The 25,386-nt window shown below is 42.6% G+C and overlaps 1 protein-coding gene across 2 annotated transcripts; it reads left to right on the top strand.

Moving 5' to 3' along the window:
* The first annotated feature begins 8,069 nt into the window (after positions 1–8,069).
* On the top strand, positions 8,070–23,429 carry synpo (synaptopodin). Of its 2 annotated transcripts, none has more exons than XM_086223159.1 (4): positions 8,070–8,096; positions 11,206–12,333; positions 16,005–18,064; positions 20,563–23,429. In XM_086223159.1, exons 2-4 carry the CDS (start codon positions 12,165–12,167, stop codon positions 21,829–21,831), a joined length of 3,498 nt encoding a protein of 1,165 aa, XP_086079285.1. In that variant the 5' UTR covers positions 8,070–8,096; positions 11,206–12,164; the 3' UTR covers positions 21,832–23,429. The 2 variants fall into 2 exon arrangements, with proteins under 2 accessions (XP_086079285.1, XP_086079284.1); XM_086223158.1 differs by having other exon boundaries at positions 8,074–8,201.
* The last annotated feature ends 1,957 nt before the right edge of the window (positions 23,430–25,386 follow it).

Below are 25,386 nucleotides of genomic sequence, written 5' to 3'. Positions count from 1 at the left end.
CAGTTTAACCAGATAGAGATTTACACATGAAAACATGCCACGAGATTAACATCTTTCCATCCATATCCCCTCATTTGGGGATCTGGAAGTTTGTTCTTTTAGGTGAACAAAACGAACTAGCGTGCTTTTATGAGGTGTTTTGTTCAGAATGAAAAGCTTTAAATAAACACTCTTAATGAGATCCAGTGGGATTACCCGCACATGTCAGTTTGTCTGTTTGTTTGCAGGATACTGAAAAACTCAAAGATAGATTTTGATGACTTAAGGTGGGAAGGTAGGTGATATTACAAGGAATAAGTGATTAAGTTGGCTGCTCGGTGGTGCAGTGGTTAGCACTGTGGCCTCACAGCAAGAAGGTCCCGGCTCGGGCGCGGGATCTTTCTGTGTGGAGTTTGCATGTTCTCCCTGTTCCTGTGTGGGTTCTCTCTGGTACTCCAGCTTCCTCCCACCGTCCAAAGACATCAAGAGGGGACGAGGCTGATTGATACTCTAAATTGACCGTAGGTGTGACTGTGAGTGTGAATGGTTGTCTGTCTCTATGTGTTGGTCCTGTGATGGACTGGTGACCTGTCCAGGGTGAACCCCGCCTCTCGCCCCTTGACACTGGGATAGGCTCCAGCCCCCCCGCTACCCTTAGGAATAAGGACTGGTGACCTGTCCAGGGTGAACCCCGCCTCTCGCCCGTAGATGCTGGGATAGGCTCCAGCCCCCCCGCTACCCTAAGGAATAAGCGGAAGATGACGATGGATGGAAGTGATTAAGTTTTTGGAGGTGATCTGGATCAAATAGTAGAGCCTCCTTCCTGAAGAGTGAACTGGCAGCATGTAGTTATTAGCTCTTTTAGATTAAGCTAAATTAATTCCTGTCGATGCAAAATGTTGAAAGGATGTTTTAGCTTCCAGAAATGATCTTGATTGTTTTCTGGATTTGAGTTCTGTGATGATGTTTTTGATGTAAAAGCTGATGCACCTGACATCGGTGATTTTAGACGCTTTTCTGGGTTGTTCACACAGACCTAAACTTAATCTCAGCACCCAAAACAAACGAGAAAGGTTACCAGTTTCATGTTAGGTGCTTTTAAGAAACTCTTTTATTTTAGCTAGGATTCCTCTCCATCCTTAGTGTTATGTGAATAATTGCTCTCGTTGGGAAGCTTTTAGTGCCTTTAGCTGGTCGCCATCAGTCAACCAGTTTGTGGGTATGGAATCCACGAGGAACGCTGCTCTCAGTTTGAGTCAGGAAACTCAAAGAAGTGAAGAGTTACATGATCTCATTCAAATGTAAAAGTGACCGCCAATTCTTTGATGATGTGTGTCCCCACTTCCTCCACAATAGAATCCAGACTTACAGTAAAGCCTATGAATCTCTTTCTTTTCAGAAGTGTCCACAGATTAAGTTTGGATGTGAATTCTCAGGAATATGCCTAAACTTTCCCTTAAATGTCATTAAAATGCCTGTAACTTTAACAGAGGAAATTCTTTCCAAAGTCTTTCTAATGGTTTAACTTGGGGATTTTTGAATCTCTTTTATGGGCACAAACCACGATTGGATAAGTCATTGTGGTGAAGTGGACCAACAACTGCGATCTGTAGAGTTATTAAGCTGCTGCTCAGTAAGTGTCCTTAGACCTGTACCACCATCCTAAATATTTGCCTGTATAAATATGCATACTTTTTTTCAGTGAACACTGGCTTCAGATCCTGTCAGGTGGAGCTACAGAAAGCTAGCCAAACATTTTTTATTCTTAATGATAAAGGAAGTGAGAAGCTGGTGAGAGTGAGCTGTTGCTGCTTATTTTCAGCCCATGAGTATGTCCAGGATCCTGCAGAGGCCGTCTCTGTTGATGCTAGTCCCATCTGTCAGGCAGAGGCCTGACAGCTCAAAGTGGTCCTTTAGGAACCTGCCTGTCTCCTGAGGTGTCTCGAACCAAAGAGGATAAATGAGCATTTCAAACCACTGGCGAAGCAGCATCACCATGAGCCCTCCAGTGAGTGTTTTCAGGACTCTTTAAAGACAGTGCAGACCAATGGCTCTCATCCGGTCTCACCCTCAGGAACCCCCCCCCCTTAGTTGTGGAGCTCCAGCCACATTCATCATATATTTGTTTAAGATGGGATGTGCTGGGATCAGGCTGGAGTTTTGTGTTATATCAATACTAATCAGAGCCGAGCCGATAATTACCTGTATCCACCGCATGTTTGTTTGAGCCATGACTGAACACTGATTAAAATTGTTCCATTACAGACAAAAGACAGGCGTGACCTTTTATTTCTGGCCAGGCGAATGGTGCTTTAGAGAGCTGATGTACCATGCCCAAGCACATTTGCCCTCTAAAGTCATGCTCTTTTGTGCATCCCATACTGTGCCCAGTGGCACACTTACCCGGCTCTGGCAAGTTTGGAGGAATTGGGCTTGAACAATTGTGCCTCAGCATGGTGCAGAGCAATCTGATAAAGTGTGAAGGTATTGTGTTACTACCAGACTGCAGCCGATGCTGAAAAGTGTCACCCCAACTATACGGGCTGTCCAGGATGTGTAGCATCGCCGGGGCAGAGCAGGTATTCTTTTTACCTACTCAACCAGCATCATTTATTCTATCCACACAGCAGCATAAATGGAGCCGGTTCTGGACTACTACAATATTGAGCGACGAGAAAAACAACAACAACAACAACAACAAAAACAACAAAGTCATTAAAAGGTCCATTCAGTCCAGCTCAATTAGACCTGCCTAGTTCCATTTATTTTGGCAGAGAAATATACCACAAGACAGCATACAAAGCTTCTGGGGACCTAAGAATACATATCCTTAGAATGGAAAAAGATTCAACTTCGTCTCAATGTAGAGAGTAAAGACATGTAAAGGCCAGAGTCCAGATGGAAGTAAGCATGAATGAATGAATTTAATAGCTTCCAGAGGCAATGGTAGCTGAGGGTGGGTGGGGGTGTGGGTGCTGTAGCTGTGCGAGTGGGTGCTAAGTTCTTTGGTGTGGAGGAATGTTATTTTAAATTTGGCTGTTGCTTCATCATAGTGACCCACAAACTCAGCTGTAATTGTTAAATGTTCAAACTTTCGAATGAAAGTGACTCTTTGAAGGACCTGGAGACGTACTTTCTCTCTCTGTATCACATTTTTACAAACACACACACACACACAGACCTCTGATCATCCGGTATTACTCAACATCACACATTCACAAAGACTGAGGCAGATATTTTTGGCTCCCACAATAATGTTGTTTGCAGGAGGGAAGGGGCATTAATATTTAACCAAGGCCTTGCATCGTGTGCCACAGAATTAAGTCTCCAGATTGCGTGGCAGCGAACCAGATCAGTATTTGGCATTTTCTTTTTTGTTTCCTGCTAAATTTTGATTGTTTTCTGCAGATGTGCTGATCCACACAAAGAGAGAGCCTCTTGTCGGGAGAATAATTCCTGCCTTGTTCCTACCCATCTGCAGAGAGGCCCAGCTGCTGAGCAGAAAGGCATTTCGATGGAAATAAGTTGAACCACACAGAATCTCAAAGGATGTGAATAATATGCACCACAGCGATTTGATGCATGAAAGTCACTTTTGATTACTTTAATATTTCTTCGTGATTGTTGTGTCTGTAGCAGAAATACGTTCATGTGGGAGCTGCTTTATGCTTTTCCCAGTTTCTCCTGATAGCCACTCATCTTCACTCAGCAGATATTTCCGAAGCCTTTGATAAGGGACATGCGAGCTTTATTTAGTGTAACATTTTCTTCTTTACATGGAAACAAGTAACTGAAATGTTGCATCCGGTGTTTGTTTGATTTGGCTGCTGGAACTGTGTGAACACTAACGAGTGTGATTTTAAACTGGATAACGGCAGGAATGTATTACATTAAAACATTACAAATCAAAACCAGACAAGCTGGCAGAGAAGGAAACAGTGATTGTGTCCAGGGCACGCCCCCCGAGACTCATTCGCAATTATCTCTGCTCCCTCATGTCTGAGCAGCATTGTTGCCAAGAACATAAAAAAGACGGCAATGTTGCCATATACCTGATTTTTTTTATTTAAATGAGTAAACAGCTCCATTGGCTCTGTATGATTTCAACACTAGGCGTACTATGCCAGCTGATTGTGGTTTGAGCTCGGTCTCAGAGTCTGGATTAGTGCTCCTGCCACATGCTTATATTGACGCTGTAGGTCCAAGTCTAGCGTACGGTTCAACAAAGACACAAAGAAAAAAGGAGGATGCACTACCAGCAGCTCAGATGCCCTTCCCAGTCTGTGGAAGCAATTTAGACCACAAAAGTAGTGCGCCATGGAGTATATTTAGTGTGGATTGTGAAAGTTTTACTGTATTAGCAGGCGCCAGGCTGGCATCAAGGCTGTTCTGGAAATCAGTACAGTATGAATTACTGAAGAGGTGATATTGTAAAGGACTCTTTTTTGTGACCTTACAGTACGGGATACACCATGAAACCACGAATAGACACGCCCTGATTCTACCGTGCTTTATTCATCTCCGCTTCAGACCACAACACCCTCCGAGGATGTGAAATACAGATGTGTGGTCCACTGAAAATAAACAGAGGAAACAGTGAAACATGAGTGTGCCTGAAGCGATTAGTCCTGCATACATACCATATCCTGATCAGCTCGATTGTTCTGGAATTGCAATCTCGAACCCACAATGAGTGTAAGAAGAACTGCACCTCATAATCATTAAGTAACATTAAATAAGCATGGTAAATGATCTCTTTCTGCCTCTCTCTCTGCTAACACATAGGCGGTGCCTTTGAACACCCCTCGCTGTATCCTGTTACATCCGGAGAGTGAGAGGGGCCTGCTTATGATTCTCGTCAATTCATGTCTCGGCTGTAGGAAATGCTTTCCAATAGCTACTGCCAGAGCTGTGTAGATGGATCGGACTTGAGGGGGAATGTAAACCAGATCACTTAAGAAATTCCACGACACTCTCTTTGTAGCGAAAGCCCCTCTTCTGAAGGAATGTGTGCTAACATTTCCCCTAACCTCCTCGCTCTCCCACGCAGCTGCCCTTCAGAGAGTCACGCCAGCACACCAGAGCAGTGTGAATCAGGCCGCTGGAGATGCAGGAGAAGGAGAAACAGCAGCTAATGGCTGCTCTCCCAGTTTCATGGTGGGGGGGGGGTCTTAGACATATAAACATGTCAAGAGAGGTTGGGTCAAAGGAGACAGCTCACAGGAATGGTGATGAAGAGGAAGAGATTGAAGGGGAAAATAGGAATAAGCAGCCTCAAGTGGGACCATAAAGAAAAGAAACTGAGATAAGAGAAAGGAAAATCGATCTGGGGTGACGGATGTATGAAAGGGAGGAGGGAGGCAGGGGGAAATGATAGAGCAATACAGGGAGGGTGGGGAGGAGCGGGAGGAAAAGGGTGTTGAATGAGGAGATGTCAGAAGTGAAGAGACATTACTTAAAGTAGCCTCAAGCTGATGGATTGCCTGAGCTGCATGGCAGGACCATCTATTAGGTGAGGGAAGGCAGTGAAAAGAAAAGTTCAGGCACCAAGATCGCAACCTACACGCTCATATTTACAAAACAAGCTAAAATTTTTATTTGTCAACTCTGTATTTGGAAGAGCGATGAGCTGTGATTCTACAGCTGAGGTTTGGTGGTCCTGAAGGCTGTTCAGGCATCATGCATTTTCCCGCCCTATAAATCTCTGTACGCCGCAAAGAATTAATAAGTTAAAAAAAAAAAAACAGTGAGTCATTTTACTGTATTCATACTGCAAAATTCCCTGGAAAAATTAATAATATTAATAGTGTACAATATTTTAAACTTGCTGTGGCTATGGCTGAATAAAAAAGACATGGATTATATCAGACGATGCATTCAGGATTTTATAATTTTAGATTGTCGGGTAGTTTTGCTGTTGTTAGCCATCCACCACCATTAGCATCAAGCTAAATACACATGGCAGGTTCTTCCTGCTTTCTGGAGTCACAAAGTAGAAATGCAGAAGGGGAAAAAATCTCTGGGAGCTTAAGACACTTTTTTGTGAGTATTTGAGGCTAAATTAACTTTTTGGATGAAGTATTATAGCTTAGCTTAGCTTCGATACTACGTTGTGCAATGGGGAAGTGGGAAACTTCGGAAGCGGGAAACACAACGAATATCTTTTGAAACTGGAATAAACCACTTGAAAAGTAGGGGGAAGTTTTAGAAATCTGTTGCAAGGAGTTTATACATCATTCAACATGGCAGCATATGTGGAGAAAGATAAGAAATGGACTTGCTCCTTCATAGTTTACTTTCCTTCGATCGTCCTCAACAGGTAGCACCAGTTTTAGTGGAGCAAATGTAAGAGTTGACGGCTACATTCGTCTTCCCTGTGCTGCTCAAAACACTGTGGCGATTCCGCACCACCTACGAATTCCTCATTTCTCAAAGGGGATCACCACACTCTTGCTGTCCGTGTGATGCGCCATGACAAGATGGCTGCTTCGATTTTTTTTTTTTTTTTTTGAAACCTGATGTAAAGTGGAAAACTTCATTATGTCACTCACTGTCTGGGAAAATAATCATTCTGGCAGATGAATTCTGTTACCCTAATTGTCATGACTAAGCCCCCCCCCCCCCCCCCCCCCCCGGGTCTGTTGTCCTTCTGTAATGACTATTCACCGCGGAGTGGGACTTGCATGAGTCCATCATAAAGGGGATGCAGCCTGCGCTCGTGTCAATTGCATAGGTAATCCTGGATCAAACTGGTTCAGCAGCCGTGCAATAAAACATTATTATACTTTATAACAGAAACGTTCTCATTCACTCTCCATAAAGAGTGCTGCAGGAAAATGGGACCAATGGGACTTTGGAATGGGTTTTTGGTTTAATGCCTGAAATAAATTCTGTGGTCAACACAAGATTAAGATATTTAAGTGTTTTTCTTTTCAACAAAAGTGAGCATATTGTACCAGTGTGAATTACAAAGTGTTTTGTGTCGTAAAACAACAACAAATGTCAGCGTGAAGCTTTTTGCTGCTGTGTTGAAGTCGTGCATCAGCGACGTGCTTCGTTCATTGCATAATGTTATCTTCCTACTTTCAATGATTGCATTAACACATTTGTGAAGATTACCTTGTTGAACAACACATGTAAACTTTTTGTTTGCCATAGCTTTTTTTTTTTGCCGCTGATTGAAAGTCTACTGAAAAATCCCACTGGCTACTGGTTAAGGGAAGTGATGCTAACTTCACTCTGTTAAAGGAAACAATGCACATCATTTTATGACCAAACTTTAACCATAGCATGACCATGACTATCTCAAAATATTACATTTCCCACTCAGAATTGAAGGAATGTCCCTCATTCAATTTCTCACTGCAGCGATCTGCACTGGTGTTGTTGAACATTCCAAGGATTATGCACAAATAATTGCACATAACTTTACATAAGATACACAAATGCTTCATTGGAATACACTGGTTCCTACTATTTTGTCCTTCCTTTTTATTTGTATCAGGGTTGAATTCGATTATACAGTAACCATCTATGAGTCACTGTCTAGACTGAACCACACACATGGTAAAAAGCTCTGCATGGTCTACATATATGGTGTCCTAAGTCTCCAGATGGCACAGTTTTCTGTGTTTGAGTTCTGTTATTCAGAAACAGCCAAGGACGGCAGGAACGCTTTTAACAGAAACTTTTTCTTGCATACTTTTGTCTTTATTTGAATTACTCAGCCTGGTGTACATGGCGGGAAAATGGGTCAAGAAAGGAAAACAGGGGGAGAACAGAGTGGGGCCCTCTGGTCGCTCAGCATCCTAGTGTTGAATATGAAAATATATTATAACATAATGTGTTCAGTATGCAAGCTTGAAGGGAACCATATGAAAAGATTCCAGACAAAGAGCCTTCTGTGTTCCAACTGACCACCGGCCCCCTCCTTCTCCTAGTCCCATCCATCGTCTGCTTCGAAGTGAGAGAGAGAGAGAGAGAGAGAGAGAGAGAGACAGAGAGAGACAGAGAGAGAAGGGGAGGGGAGGGGTGTGTGTGTATGGAGTCATATAGGAACAAAAAAGGGGCAGTACACACTCTCACTGCCTCACACAGCCAGACCCACCAGAGCACAGGTGAGCTGCATGACTAAACCAGCATACAGGGAAGGAAGAATACTGACTGGAATTTTATCTGCTGCTGATTGTCACCTGCAGCTCGTTATATTTATCTTGATTGGGGTAAGACAATATCCTTGTTTAGAGAGAGAGACAGAGAGAGAGAGAGAGAGAGAGAACGAGAGAGGGTTGTAGGAATGCAGTTCAATGAAGCAGAAGAGGAGGGAAACTCTGAAAGTCTTTGTGTGTGCAGATGACAAACATCTGTGGCCGCTGGCTTGCTACATTAACGCTGTCACTGATATCTGAGCCTATTGTACTGGCTGTGTGGAGCCTGCTCTGTAGCCACATTTCAGACCTGTACTACAGTGTAACACGAGAGTGTGTATCCAATTAAAGAGCTGGATGGAGACTGAATTACATATTTTAGCCATTGCTTCCTATTAGAACGGCAGGTGAGGCCTATTAGCTGCCACACATGGAAGCTCTGGAGGTGTAAATCTGCCATGTTTTAGAATGTATCATTGCAAATGACAGCCTTGCTGGACCATCCAATTCATTATTGCATTATTTATAATACTTAAGGCCATTTTGAATTTTTTTTCTGAAAAAGTATGTACTTTCTTCCTTTGATCTCTAATAGTTTTCACATTATGACTGATTGTTTTAGGGGGTTCCTCCCTCTTGGCACTGGATCATACACACATAGTTCAAGTATTTATTTTCGCCTCTTGAACTTTTCCACCTGAGCTGCACATGAAACAAACACTCCAAAGTTTTTCTTCACAGGATCTTTGATTATATTTGTTGTATCCATCAAAGAAATGGAAGGATTTAGAGGAAAAAAAAAACTGTGGCTTTCATTGGAGCGTTGTGTTGTTTTAGATGTCAGTCATCGGCCAGCACAAGCCAGGGCATGCTGACGATCACAACCTCCTGAGGAATTATGAACCAGGAATGCCAATTTTGGAGCTCTACCATAAATGATTTGCTGCAAGAGGTTGTGAATGGTTCTTTGTCTGAGTAAGAGAGCAAAGGGCCCTGCTAAACCCTTTAGCATTTTTACTTGGATGATTTTGCAAACTGTAAATGATGAAGCAAGAGACAGCAGACATAAAGTAGTCCTTGTAGGATTCAAGTCATAAACCCTCGCCAGTGAGCGGATGAATCATCATAAGCGCGGTAACTGATACAGTAGATGGAATGCACATCTCATGAAGCTCAACACATGATGTACATATGCCATACCTGAGGCAGGACATGAGTTATTATATGGCTGACATGCTTCCTCTGAGTTGATGCATACATGTAACAAATGTACAAGACAACAGACATGAGGCTCAAATGAGTGATTACAGTAGGAACGGCTGCCAACACCATGCTTTTTGCGCGTCATCATTAAGCTGTGGGATGAATTTGCTGTCCGCACATGAATCCTGTATGTTGATGATGTACAGGAACTCTGTGATTACACACTGAAGAGGCCTGCGGGCCCTGAGTGTAACTGATATCCTTGGAGGTCAATGCGTTGCAAAGGAAACGGTGCCGAGGTGGGTGCAGGACAGGTGGGCACAGTAAAATACCTTTTGAACTCAAAGGTAATTAGAGGGGTGAAGAGGAGGCAAGATGACCTCACATCTCAGGTATGGAAAGTAGACAAGGCAATCAGGTTAGCTTGGAGGAAAAGCAGGCTAGTTATTAGGAAGCTGGGAAGTTTGTCAAAGCTACATGTCAACTTTTAGCACCCTGCGTCTGTTCTTTGTCCTACAGGTAATAAATTCAACAATCAAACCAATTTAGAACAGTGTATTAGCACAAGCCCTCAGTGTGTGTTTACCTCTGTTCTCACTGATTACTGAACACATTTTCGTTTCGGAGAAAGTAAAATAATTAGGAAAATTGTTGTTCTAGCCACTGCAGCGAAATGAGGCTCACAGTGAAAATGAATCTGAATGAGTCTCCAAATGCGAACCAGATTGATGGCACATCTGGGGGCATCAAAGAGCCGTTGTCTAAGCGGTACCAGCCTTCATCTCCTCTCACTTGACACGATCACACCAGTATTGTTGAGGATTTTTGTTGCTTTTTTTTTTTTCACAGGAGGAGGGGCAGTGTTTTGTTCCAGCAAATGAATAGTACTCCTGTCAGGCGTGTCATCATGACTTGTTCATCTCAAGAAAACATGAATGTGATGACAGTTGCCTCTAAATTGCTAAAAAATAAAAGCGTTTATACATAATGATAATGTGTGCAGTTCTCTAAAGAGCCCTCCCAACACACACACACACACACACACACACACACACGCACACACACACACACACACACACACACACACACACACACACGCACACACACACTTCTGACTCATGAGCAACAACAAATGCAACCGTGATCATCTTCAAGGAAAGGCAAGTCCCATCAAGGACAAGGACGCACAAACACAGGATCATTTTCTCAAACTCTGCCAGTGGCTCAAAGGTGGAATGTGACACTTCTGATATAATGAAACATGTTATCAACCAAGAGGGTGGGATGCAAACGTTGTCACCGAAAGAAATCCAAGGATTTGTTTGTCTCTTTGCATGCACGGAAATCTTTAATCTCCTTCACAGGCGCCCAGGCAGAGATAACGTACATTTTTTTGGCAGTTTTATGACATCAGAGACTTAATAAATCGCGACCTTCCTTCCTTCTTTGCTTGTATATCACATTTAGATATTTATAAGGGTGTCTCTTCATTTCCGTTCTGTAATTTAATTCTGACAGTACTTCAAAGTGAGAATGTGTGAAGAAAACAACTTTGGCCTGGACTAAAATCCATGTTTACATTTTGTTTTTTTTGTTGTTGGTTTTTTTGGGGGGGGGGGGGGGGGCGTCATAATCCAGCAAAAACAACAGACAAGTCAGCAACACAAAAAAAAAAATCCTGAAGTATCCTGAAGAGAATACTCAACAAAGTAGTGGGTGGATGCTCGTGTGCTTCCAAAAAGGACAATGATCGAACATTGAGTAGGTGTCCTGTAATTTGCCAAGGATGTGGGTAGCTGTAACATACAGCTCTTGTCTTGTTAAATGTCAAGTATTTATGAAATTTGCGTAACTGCACATTTGTCCTTCTTTACAGGTGGCTGTGGAGAGGAGACTGACCCTTAGATAACGCACAGCAATGGTTCGCACAGCGACGCCATTTTTTCTCTCTCCATTTTTCTGAATCTACAGTGGCGTTGACATCTACATCGACAAGGAAAACCAAACGAACTGGACATGCGAATATCTAGTTTGTTAATGCATTTCATTTTTAATCAAAACAACCTTAAAATAGCATTTTTCCTCTCAGGCTGGCTTTAAGTGATAACACAAGATACCTGAATAAAGCAACTATAATTGAATGGTTCAGAGCTCGGAACACAAACCAGACTTGGGAATGACCTTTCCAGAGTGAAATGTTATTCCACACATGCACCTAACAGCAGGAAGCCACCATATGCACAGCTCCCCAGTGGAGTGGAGTGATCTCCAAGATAAAGGGCAGATCTTTTTTCTTTGAAAGAAAAATAATCTGTGGGTTGGAGATTGGGATTCAGTCGAACAGCATGTTTTGTTGACCGGAATAGAAAAGGAGGAAGGGCAACGTCTGCGAAGAAAAGAGGAGTATTAGAGAGATGCAAATAGCGAGGAATGGACTGCTTCTCAGCCTGCTTAAGCCAAATTGTGCAATTTTCGTGGCAGTTCTCCATTGGAGCTCATCCAAGGAGCGTTGGAGCAAGTCATCCTGGGAGGTCCTGTTAGATACAGAATAACAGTTAATGAAGACCAAATTTCAGCTGACTACAGGAGGACATTTGGACGGATTGTTTTTGTGACTGTTCGCAGCCAATTGGAAGGCTGAGCTGCTTCTTTCTTTGTCCCTTTTTTTTGTTGTTGTTTTTTTTGTCAGTCATTGCCAGTGAGGACTTCAACTTTCAACTGGTTCAGCAGTTTGTTCTTATCAAGACGGAAGTGTGAGCCGTCTGGAACGAAACTTGCCCTTCTGCTGTGAGCTTTTGTCTCTGCTGCAGCCAAAGCATTTGACTTGGAGTAACAATGCAGATGGAGGAAGGACATATGTCTGTGAAGAGAGGAGTGAGCTGGAGTCCAGGAGGGTTGAGAAAACCTCTCCAAGCTACGCAAGACATGCACTCTCCTGGGACAGATTGCACTGCAACATGGGAAAAGACAGGATTCAACTCCGAACAGATCAGCCAGAAAACAAGTAAGTGTTTGTTTATCTGCCATTTTTTGTCCTTATTTGGGGAACCACTGCAGCTGCAGGAAGGTTTATTATCGTTCTGTCTGTCCTCAAGATAAATGTAGCTGGAAATGGTTCAGCTTTAACACTATACAGTAAGACTTCTGTAGGAGAAAGATACCTTGAAAACGCAGCGAGTTGAAAACAAATAGAGAAAACAGGCGACCTTGTCTCATCTTTGCAACTGACGGAGATTTGATGAAACATCTATTTCCATGATGACAAATACAGGCTAAATCAGCAATGGAAATCCAATCACTGCCGAAAAAGGCAGTTTTAAAGTCCAACATATGCAACTGACAATAAAGTACAGCGACTACCCTTAGCCCTGACATAACATGGGGGGAAAGCAGTTTTAAGACACAACAATAACATGAAAACATGGATCATAAAAAGCTCTTGCACAATAGGCTGCCCACCTGGAAAGTTAATCAACTGAGTTAGAGGGAAAGTGAGGAACAGAGAGGTTGAGACTATCAAGTAACACTGGTGTTTTGTAGATCTGTGGACTTCCACCCTTCATTCAGGGCTCCATTATATTTCCCTCACTACATTACAAAAGCTACAATTGGACTCCACCTCTGTGGGGACTGAAAGTAACAATATGAGCTTCAACCTCTGGCCTGGTCTTTTATTTCCCCATGGGATTCGCTGAGACTTTAGGTCACATTCAGTCCGGTAAGATCCCAGGACCTCTGTTAATCCCTGTCTTTCCATACTGCTTCACACATCACCCACAGGGGCCGGTGCTGTCATCCCATTCACCCCACAGCCACAGCCGGGTGAAAGATAACATCCGACAGGGTAATCTGACCCTTGATACACAAATGCAGGGTTGGCCCCCTGACTCAAATCCTCCTGCTGTGGCAGGGTGTGGGCTACAGAGGACAGAGATATCATGTAAAGAAACCTGGACGAGCTAAGAGAAAAAGTGAGCATTGACATTTTGATATGTAGGCTTTTGAGGCATTCATTGCACAGGGGGTAAATTTGTCTCTGCTCCAGGACAGGCTGTTTGTATCCGGCACTCGTACGATGAAGTTTAGGGCCCAGAGGGTTCATAGAGGGCAGACTCTTGGGGAGCTAGCATGTTAAACACACTAACATGGTGATATCCAGACAGACAAGGAGGGCAGCAGAGGTCAGGGGCTGAGGCTCTGCAGTCTAACTGGTCTAATCCATACTCACACAAACTGGAGTATCTCACGGTTTCCTTTTCAACGATCGCAACAACACTTCCTTGCCATCACAGGACATGAGACAGAGATAAGCTGCTCAATACTTGCCATTGATTGGGCACCTCTCCAGAAATGTTGAAGAGAAGTAAACATCAATAGTTTCTCAGCAAAAGCTCTCAGCTCCTGCCTTTGAGGCATATCCATGCTTTTCTAATAAAAGAAGCCATATTGGAGAGAAAGTGCTGGAGGCTGACTGACAGACGGTGCAGCCTCCAGCTGCAGACGCCCTCCCTCCCTCTCTGGGTGCTGGAGAAATTGGATACCGAGTCTCGCTACAGAAAGGGGTGTGTGGAGCCATCAGACGCAGTTAAATGGAAAACTCTTGTGGAAGTACTACTGAACAGCGGACCTCTGAATGTGACATGGTAAGAGATTAAACAGGGAAACTGATCCAACAGGATAAGTTACGCAAACATTTAGTTGTTTTTTTAACAGCCTTGAGTTTCAACTTCTGCTTGTTTCTTTTGTCAAGGGAGTTAGTAGCAGTCCGTTGGTTTTGTAACAGGAGACAGTTTTTAACTTTTTCCTAACTGAAAAAGTTGGAACCACAGAAATTTTCCGTCGGCTTAGATTTAAATTAGACCACTGTATGTTTACTAGTTGTTAATTCAGGTTTCTACCATTGTTTTTCTATAAATGACATCAGGATAAGTTCTAAAATGGATAGATAGGCAGACTATCAAGCCATCTGAAGAACTGTCTCACATTTTAGAAAGGTATCAGATTAAATTTCTATTTTGTAGCAGGGATTTGCACCTGTGTGTTACTTGATGTGGCTCCTGCTAGGGGTGGATGTGTACAGTGAGGAATACTACCGGTCTTTCATTTTTTAAAGTAATCTATAAAAGAAGGATGCTCTGAAGAAGGCTGTGTGACAATGTTTTTCCTGTTTGTATTATTAGCACAAATCCCTCTCAATGTCACATTCTGTGTGTCATCTGATGAGAAGGTCATGTTGACTGTTGTGGATTGCGGACAGAACCGTCGTCCTCCCCGAAGATTAGATATCCATGTGCTTAACAAAGCCCAAAGCACAAAGTAGTCCCTTTTAATATGTTTAAAAATGAGATTTCAACACATGCTCTAAAGCTTTCAGTGTGCTTACAACTGTAAGTCAAAGGTATCCTTCAATAATTCAGTTATGTGACGGCAGATTTAAGTCTGTAAAATCAATGACAGATGCATATTAGTCCTTAACATGTGGCGGGATGATCATGCAAGCACTGTGCCAAGAAAAATGTGAATGCCGCATAAGCACTATGGAACAGCAAGCTTCACAGGTGATTGATTCATGTATCATTCCGTTGATTCGCACAGGATTACTTTAAATAATGTCGCTGTCCAGATCCATCGCCTTATTAAATGAGGAAGGAGCCATGGCTGCTCCGGCTGTCATGGAAACCACCCGGAGGGACATTAAATATCTTATACTTGTCAGAATGACATGGAGTAGATGAATGATCCAGCAGATGTGTCACAACAGAGAGCTAATCTCCTTTAGAAATGTTTATAATCCCAATTCAGGCATGGAAGCAGCTTTGATTTTCCATTTATGAATTTTAAAGCGCGATGTGGGTGATTATTTTTAAGATGGGAACACTTGATTGTATAGTATGTTTATAGATTCTAGTTGACAGATGTCATTTTCGGGAGTTGTAGATTGTAAAACTGCCCTATCAAGGCTTTGACTGCAGTACTGCACACATTAAGTACAGAGAGAAACCAAAGGCATGTTGGAAGTTCAAGCAGGGGGTTTTCTCGGCAGTGGAGGAATGCTCAGGGAGGGACTGCTGCAGCTGGCAGAGGAAATAGCTTGGCTGCCTGGAATGGAGCTCCTAAGCTCCGAAAACAAGCCGTCATTTTCAGCATGGACACATTTAAACACATAATTTATAAGTAATGAGCATAACGGCAACATCAACAAACTACGTGAGTGACAACAGTTTATTCTGGTTCTGTACGTGACTTTGACCGAGAACTTTCTATGAAAGCTCATCAACAAGCTTTTATGTCATTCTTGTTAAAATGTTTATTTGGAAGTGTTCTTTTTCTGCAGCCACATTCTGCTGAGTAAAGTGTCCGCAAAGCTTTATTTTTCTCACTCTATTGGTTGGAATCAAACATACAGAAAAACAATTAAAACCACATGGTGCAGAAACAATTACGTGGGTTTTAAAGAGACTATTGAATCCAAGGCTTGTTACCTTTTTTTCTCAAAAAAAAAGAAGAAGCGATTAGCTCGAATTAGGTATTGAGGGAGTTGTGTTGAGGGAGTTGTCTCTGTTTAAATGATAGATGCCAACCCTCCCAAAGTTAAGATCTCGTTTATCAATCTGATGGAGACAAAATGTTCTTGTTTCACACACTGACCACACTGCTGCCTTTCTCTCCCTCTAGATCTGACCAGAAGTGCCAGTCTATCAGAGAAGGAGCTAAAGGAGGCTCGTCTGAGGAGTCAGATCATTGCTGCTCAGCTCACCATCCCCTCTAACTCCAGCTCAAGAGGCGTGCAGCTCTTCAACCGGCGCAAGCAGAGAGTCAACGCTTTTACACTAGAGAGCCGTGGAGAGGGGTTAGAGGAGGACAAAGTGAATGTGAAAAGTGACCCCTCATCTACCAAACTAACATGGACACAGAGGAGCAGTGAGGAGAAGGACTTGAACTATAAAAATAGCACTATCAAGCCATTTTTGGAACCTCCTGGGGAGGTACATAGAGTAGGTGATAGCATGATGGAACCAGGTAAGCATTTCTACAAAGAAGATGACATGGAGGACAGTGTTATCCAAGAGAGACATTTCCTCCCTGTCAAGGAAATAGAGGAGCAAGAGGAAGAGGCAACAGATAAAATACATGAGGAGCTTGAAGAGATAGTCAAAGGTGAGATTCCCTCTGGAAGAAATAATCCAGTCATGGTGAGACTTCCTGAAGGGGAAACAGAGATAAATGGGGGACACACAGGGCCAGCTCCCTCTGGAAAGCTTCCTAATGGATGCCATAGTAACACTGCACCTCAGAGAGTCAGTGTGTCTACATCTAAGCAGATGTCAACCATCACCAATCGAACTGCCAGACCTTTTTTCTCACCACCAACAGTGCAATCTCCAGAGGCAGCCAGTCCTGTCATGGGAATCCCCCCTCCTCCTACGTATGCTACTCCTCCTCTACCTGCTTTCACTGCTCCCCAACCTCAGCCTATGTCGCCTCCTCCTCCAATGTACCCCACACCTCGCCTACCAGCCTTCACAAACCAACCCCCACAGACCTACTACTCCAGTCCACCTCCAATGTCTCCAGTGATGTCTCCTTCCTCCCCCCCACCATCCCAGTACCCTGTATCTTCTGTATCTCAGTACGCTCCTTCAAACCCACCAATGCATCATTATGGCCCTCGTTCAGCAGCAAAGCCCCCTGTCTTTGTTCCTCAGCCCATTGCCGAGAGCAAGCCAGTGACACTGGCCAAAACAGGAATACTTGAGGACAGTGCCGCTAAACGGGCAAGCAGGAAGTCAATGTTCACATTTAAAGAGAAGCCGGTTTTGGCTCCAAACCCTGAGCTGCTCTCTCTGGTGCAGGGGGTGGATGAAAAGAAGAAACATGTACAAAGACCTGTGCCTGAGCCGGCATCTGAGGAGGAGTTACTCGCTCTGGGGGCAGAGGCCTCCAACTTCTTCGCCAAGGAAGAACCCGGAGCTGAGGAAGCAAAAGCTCCAGAGTGGAGCTCCTGTCTGAAGAGCTCCAGGACCCGTCCAAGGGTCGAACATAAGCCAGAACAGACCCTTAAAAATGCATCAGGAAAGGGTGCTGAGCTGTTTGCTAAGCGTCAGTCCAGGATGGAGAAATATGTCATTGAGAATCAGAATGCAGGATCCCAAATTAGGTCTCCTTCTCCTACAATGTCTCTGCCCCCATCCTGGGTCTACCCATCAAACATGCCTGGTAGGGTCAAGGCCATCGCTAGGAACTCTGACATGAATGCTCAGCTTTCACAAAACCTAAAGGCCCAACAAACAACCAAGCAGAAACAAAGACAAAAGGCCCCCGCAGTGGAGCCAGTTCAAGAGCCCCCTCCTTTAGAGAACGGTTGCACCAAGATAGAGATGGACCTGTCAAGACATCGGCCCTACCAGCTCAACTCTTCCCTCTTCATCCTTAAGCCAGTCAAGGACCCTACTGATACACTACCCAGAGGAGCCCCACAAGCTCAGAACCTTGTGTCCTCACAGTCTTTCTCCAGACAGATGTCCTTACCTAACACCCCCCCCTCTCACTTCAGTGCCCAGTGCATGTCTCCCCAGCTGCCTCTCAGCCCCACAAGAAGTGCCGAGTATCAGTCACATACACCCTTCAGGCAACCACCTGCTGCCTTTTCTCCAGAGCGTGTGTCCTCTCCTAGGTCAGCAGTCCAGGCGCCAAGGCCCACATTTTCTGCCAAAAAGGCAGGGATTGAAGCACAGGTGTGGAGACCCTTTATGTAAATCTCTAGGAAGTTTGTTGAAAGTGGAGGGATTGGATCTTTTACATAGTTTACACACACACATTGGTGTGGCAAAACTGAAACTAACTTTAAATTTCTAAAAATCTATAGCACTTTAGCTGAAACCTTTCCTTCTTTTGCTTCTTCTGTGCCTCTACTTTCCTTGTAGTATCCTTAAAATTGTTGGTATTGTTGGTATTTGTTCTATATCACGAGGTGTGGACACAAAGTACAGATACTGCACCTGTTTTTTTTAAAGTACTGATGAATAGGTGTCTTGAGATAACACCCCCCCCCCCCCCCCATTACTTGTCTGTGACTCCAAAATGCAGACAGAGCCAAACAGGTATATTTAGTGAAGCTAGTGTCAACTGACAGAGGGGGGAAAGTTCTTGAAAGTTCAAAAACAAGTTAAAGCTGGATATAAACCAAGTGTTGTTAATTAAACATGATGATATGAATCTATATCTTCAGGAATGTATTCAGTGTTACTGAAATTGCAACATATTTGTGACAGCTGAAAAGCATTTATCACTCAGTAAAAAAGAAAAAAGAAGTGCCTTTAAATGATCGGATGACTTGCTATAACCAAAGCTGCTAGTCACGTCAGCAATTAAATATATTTCCATCCTTGGTATTTTTTAATGCATGATGACGAACCACTCCAGCCTTTTTCCACTTTGTTTCTCAGTTCTGTGGGCAACAGGGTGATGCTGCTTCACAAAGCACTTTGACAGATGGTCTGGCATCTGCTTTATGAGCTATGATTTGCAATTTAATGCTGCTCAGTGACAGTGAAAGTTGCAGCAGGAGAACTCCTTTTATGTCGTTATGTCCTCAGGGTAATTTCGTCAGCTTACCACCATTTTCTACCCAAATATATGCTGCGTTCTTGGATTCTTTGATGTTTCACATCTGCAGACTGCATACTAATTTAATTCTATGACCTACAGATACTTTGTTTTATTGACTTACAACAGTAATTCCAGAGGACATCAGTTATTGTTAAAACAGACCTCGGGGTTCACATCTGTTTCATTTCTTCAGTGTTGATTTACTGTCTGTTTTGATTGTTTTGAAGCCTAATCTTTCCTTCTCTGATTAAAACTTTATGCTAACTCTCTGCTGTGACCTCTTCTCCTTCTTCTAATTTCCTGATTTCATTCAACTCATACTTTACCTGTGATGTTATGCCTCTTTCTTGCCTTTCTTTCCAGCACTGCAAACACTTAATTACACAAATAAATATTATGTCTCTGTAAGCAGGCTTTGCAGTGCATGCATAGTTTTGTAACAGGAGGAAGATCTATTTGGTAGCACAGTATGTGACATTTAAAGTTCAAAAATAATTATTTCAGCTCACCACTTCAAGATACTTTACACCTTCTTAAGTATTTGAATTATGTCGTTGACTGGTGAGATCTGACCCTTGGTGTTGTTTATCTTCATGGGCTCCGATGTTCCAACAAATGACCTTTGACCTGGACTTCATTCCTTTCAGAAACGTGACAAACTTGTGAAAAATGACATGTAACATACTTTTTTAGAGCATATTATATCATCACACAGGCAGTTGCTTCTTATTAGTACGCACATGTGTATATATATACAATGTGTGTGTGTGTGTGTGTGTGTGTGTGTGTGTGTGTGTGTGTGTGTGTGTGTGTGTAAAACGAAGTGCTACGTGCGTTTCGCTCGAGTAACTTCATATCCCAGTAAAGGTTATTTGTCTCAGGAAGCTGGATGATGGTAACCTGAGAGAGATACATGAGAGAAGGCCTATGTGAGCTGGTGGTCGGACTTATTGCAAAAACACACTGAAATTATGACCTGGATTCAACTGTCACTCTAATAAATCACTGTAATTAAAATAGAGAAATGCAGAACAACACTTGTAGGAAGACACCGACTTTCTTGGAACTATTCTTCTTCTTCATCCTCTCCGGAGCCAGACAAGAGGATGGATACCATGCACTCCTCTGTGTGTGCAATCAAGAGCTGAGACCTACTGAGACCAGCTGACCGCAAGTTAGCTTAGTGCAAAGAATGGTAATATTTAGGAAGTGATAACATAACGTAACTCAAGAAAAAAAATAGAAAAGCAACTGCTAGTACTAATCATGACTGACCCTGTAAAACAAGATGAAGAGGATTACCTCTGGACAAAGCGAGATCCTGAACCTTATCAGTTTGATGATGTTTGACAGAGATATGTCAACACGTTCCATCCACTACCATTTATCTGCTATGCTAACAAGCGGTCAATTGTTTTCTTAGGGTTTCAGCTCCCGACTGCACACACAGAGGAGTGTCTATCTTCTTGGATGACTGTGGGGAGAATAGCAAATAAATGTATTTTATGGTGTGCTAGATATAGTCACATTATATGAGTTAAGTGCTGTGTTATTTATACTGTTTTGTTTGCAATTATGTTTCAATTCAAGATTCTAAAAAAACATCTTTGTCACGGTCCAACAGACACCGAAGGAGCTGAGTCCAGTTGAGACCCCTGGTGAGACTCAGACGGCATCCAGGACACTGAGGCTCGCCAGGCGGTTCAGCAGCCCTGAGGGTCCTGCCTCTGGAACCTGGACGTCCAGACCCCAAAATAATCATTCCTCCATCATCTCCAGCCGATCAGTCACCTCCCCTGTTTCTTCTCCCAGGGGTTTGAGATGCCAATCTCCTCTGGCCAGTCAAAATATCCAGTTTTCTACTGTTCCATCAGCTTCCACATTTAGACCATCATCTACAGCCACCTCTCCACGCTCTACACCTTGGGGATCAAGATGCCAGTCCCCAATGGTTATCCAGACTACCCAGACCCCCACCATCTCCTCATCTTTCAGACCTACCCAAACATCTACTTCCTCTGTTTCCTCACCATGGGGCTCAAGATGCCAGTCCCCAATTGTGAGCCAGCATACCCAGTCTATATCTAGATTCTCTCAAGCATCAACAGACACATCCCCAATCTCTCCACCTTGGGGATCCAGGTGCCAGTCTCCTATGGTGAGCCAGAGCACCCAATCTTCCAGCTCACTTTCTACTGCCAGACCTTTCCAGACTTCTACAACTCCTCTTTCTCCCTCTTGGAGTTCAAGAGGTCGATCATCGGTGGTCAACCAGAATGCTCAGTCCATTTCTTCATCCAAACCCTCCAAAACCCCAACGGCAGCCTCTCCCATCTCTCCTCCTTGGGGCTCACGTTCCCAGTCTCCTGCACTATCTCAGACTAGTTTGTCCTTCCCCATGACTAAACCTCTGTCCACATGCTCTACAACCTCTCCTGTTCCCTTACCCAAAGACAGTCGCTGCATGTCCCCAGTCATTAATAATCTAGACTCTAAGGCCAATCATCGCATGTTAGCCAAGAACATCATCAACGCAGCCAAACGTAAAAACAGCCCGTCCCCTGGTGCATTGAGCAGCCACAGCCTCCCAATCTCACCTATGGGGAACACTCACCACGGTTATGACTGCCACAAACCACCCATCAGCCCCTTCCAGTCACGACCTTTGGGAGCTCAGTCACCGCCCTTCACCAGTCCTCCTCCCACCCCAACACAGAGGATCTGCTCTCCCGTCAGGCTATATAACACACGCTCCCTCACTGACTCGGATGCCTCCATTGAGTCTGAGGACTCGGGCCTGCGGTCCCCTGGCCTGCACTCCTACAACACTTGTCCTCGCGGCTGGGGCGGCAGCCTGAGGGTGAAGAAAAGCACAGTCTCCACTGACCTGTGAGGGCCCTACTTGATGGGAAAAATAAGGTTTTCATGGACTAATACATATGGTCAATATCAATAATCAGCAATTAAAAGAGCTGGTGTCTCCTCTGACTGGACAATGGTAAAGGTTGTGTCAATAAAGTATTGGTATTTAATAGGGCTGGGCCATACGGAAGAAGTGAACATCAAGACATTCAGAGGCTCTTTTTACATGACCCTTACGTGTGTACTTGTTTTCCGCTTTGGTTAAGAAAACCACGTCAGATAATCCCAGTAATGTACATCATAGCGGTCCTGTATAATGAGACGTGTGACACAATTGATGGAAGCTATCATTTTCACTTAAAACATTTAAAAGAATCACTTGGTGAGAAATCTGACTCGTGATTTGCTTTTTAGTGCTAATTTCAACAACAACAAAAAATGGTGTCACAATTCTTAGTATTAAAAAAAAATTAATGATACAACATCAGTCAGATAATATTCAATATATAGATATATTGCACAACCCTAGTGTTTTCTATCTCACAATCATACATGACAAGAACAAGCTTTAGACAAATCAGTTGTTGTGGCTTGTACGCTTCTTACATACCAAAAAAAAAAAAAAAAGCACATTCAAAATAACCAAAAATATTTGAATGTTATTCTTTTTCTTTCTTCACAGCAAGTGTACCTTGACTATTCCAGCTCAGCAGTAGATTACTGGCTTTACATGTTATTACCGAATTGTCATTATGTTTGCAGGTCTGCCACAAGTCTAAATGGGAGGAGGCTTTTACATTTGAAGTCATAGAAGGGATGCATGAAATGAGAAATGTGTAAATAATGTAGTTGATTGGACTGTGCATGCAGTACTAAGGCATTACCTTTGTACGAAGGAATCTTAGCGGGTAAAATGACGTCATTATTTTTTTCATGATATTTTGCAACATATGGTCAAAGTATACATCACCCATTTTAATGAATCGATAATTAATCATTCACAGAACTGTCACAGTGCAATAATCAGTTTCACATTTACTTGTTGCTTTATTTGCTGCATTTGCTGAAATGAATGTAAACTTAAGAGAGATGGATAACGAGGTGGAGGAAGGCCGAAGAAGGGGTTTGGTGGAGCACCTATTTAACGCACACATCTCCTGTCAAAAAATCTCTGGAAATTTTCAAACACAAATGATGAACAATCAACAAACGGTTGTTAACGTACTAAGTAAATGCGGTGCATCATTTTTTAAATGCCAACATTTTGTTTTGCTGGTCACACTTTTTTTATTTTTAATGTCCAAAATGTTCTTTATGCGAATTGGATCAGCCTATTTTGGAATACATGTGTACAAAATGAGGTTTAGAAGCAAATGTGAGTGTGTGTGTGTGTGTGTGATACCCGCGGAAGAACTGAAATGTTTGTGGGAAAAAAAAAAAAAAGGGTTTGAAGAATGTGATGATGTGAAAGAGTTTGAGGGAAAAGAGGATCAAGAAAAGGATTGTATTTAAAATACACGCATAACTCAGTGTACATTCTCTTTAACTTCTGAGGTTTTGCTCTGTTTGATTTGCACTTCTCTTTTTCCATTTCAAATGATAAATTGCCTCATTAAAAAAAAAACTTGATTTGCCTCAGTGTCGTTCACTAGTAAGTTAATATCGTACTGTAAAGAAAACCATCGTTTCTGCACACCTCCACATGCTTACAAGATGGACATAATCGGCTTCATACTTGGCTGCTGTCTTCAAACCAAAGCTGGTTGTCTGTCGCAGGTGTTGGATCAGAAAATGTTATTTTCATACTCTATCCGTGTTGCCTGATCCTTCAGCAGCGCACAGGATGGATCCTAATGCACAGGGCCCAAAGAATCAGTGCCTTTCCAAATATTTACCTCGATGTCTTTTGAGCGACAAGGGCACCTGCTTCAGGTGGACTTGTCTGCCTCTGCAGGAAAAGTCCTTTCGCTGTCATGGATTGTTTTCAACACCGCTGACACCCTCAAACACACAACTCAGAGATTCGTTGCATTTTGAAGCTTTGCCATCATTTCTAACTGCGATTCTTTTTTTTCAATGCAATTCACATTTCGTAACTGCATGATGTCTAAAAATGAATGAAAAAAAATAAAGTAATGACACATGAATGAGTGATACTTTGTGAATGACTTCATTATTTCCCTTTATAGGACATGCTGCTTAAAATGGGGGCAGAACAGGAAATAATCTTTTTTAAATTGTATTTATCTTAAATTAGATAAAGCCTCCAGTGAGTAACGCAAACAACATTTAGTGAGTCGATACATTAGTGTCTTTTTTTTATTACTTTTTAATGTTAAGTGTTAATTTAGTCTTTTATCGTTAATCACAGTTGTTTATAAGAGATAAGACAATGCAAAATATTACCAACTTTATCTTGTGCCACATGACTGATAGATAGTCATGGTTACACCTCAATTATATTAAAATAATAATAAAAAGGTGTTGATTTTAAATAGTTCTACACTCAATGTTTTTATAGACATGTTTTTAAATATTGATAATAAAAAAAATGTTTATTTTTCTTTTGAAATTTTAGTCTTATTACAGACTTTGGGTATTTAAGGTACAACAGAAGTAAGACCACAATCATGCTGTTTTCACCACAAACACAAGGATTCGTAGTTCAGCTGGTCCTTATGTAACCCCCCTGGACCTTCACCACCCCACCCCCCATGTAGAATATTTTCATTATGTGGTTGATTTGTGATGATGTATGATTTGTTGCTTTTACAATATTAAGAAACAACAACAACAAAAAAATCCAATATCTTCTTAACGCCCTAATGTTTACAACAGCACAAATCAAAAAAATGCAACAACCGATCAACGTTGGATTTAAATGTCAAATCGTTTTCAAATTTACAGTAATTTTACATCCGTCTCTCACCAAATCCAAATATTTTTGATCTTGAATTGACATCCGGATCCAGCTGGGACATCATCATCTTGCTGGTGCATTTGATGCACTTGAAATTTGGAAGAATTTCTTATGAAGTGCCCATTTTAAGGCAAACAAACAGGAACCATCATCTACTGAATGTAGGTGGGCTACGGGTTCGTGGGAGCGTATGTGATTGTGTTGCAACATATTTCAGGCGTACCACTTCTTGAACCAAAATACGCTAAGAGCAACACCCGAGGGTGAAAAGGAAACCAAAGCCCCTTTCATCACAGGTTCATAGACTGCCATCTGTAGGATTTAAGACAGAAGTTCAAATGAAATAACGTTTCATTTCTTGTGGGATTTTGTTTGCACCAGTGGTCCTCACTGATGCTGTACATTCAACTGCGTCCCAGAGGCACGAGCACTAGTAACATCATTAACTGGCATGGCCTCTTTTCGTTGTGTTTTCTAATACATTGACTGAATGACTATCTGCAGTGTAATTAATAACAGTAATAAAAGCATGCTTATTTATTCATGATACTATCCTTCCATGGCGAGTCAAAATCTCAGCCATTAAAAAGGTCTAAACTCTCCTTGAGTTCTTTTCAGTTTTTAGAATATTTTATTCTCTTAATCTCTTTACAGGGGTTTTTCCTG

Source organism: Aulostomus chinensis, chromosome 13, assembly GCF_037954235.1.
Source record: "Aulostomus chinensis isolate RoL2024-O1b breed Wild chromosome 13, RoL_Achi_v1.0, whole genome shotgun sequence".
Classification (NCBI taxonomy): Eukaryota; Metazoa; Chordata; class Actinopteri; order Syngnathiformes; family Aulostomidae; genus Aulostomus; species Aulostomus chinensis.
Note: the sequence above shows the minus strand (reverse complement) of the source record. Positions and strands in the feature narration are given on the sequence as shown.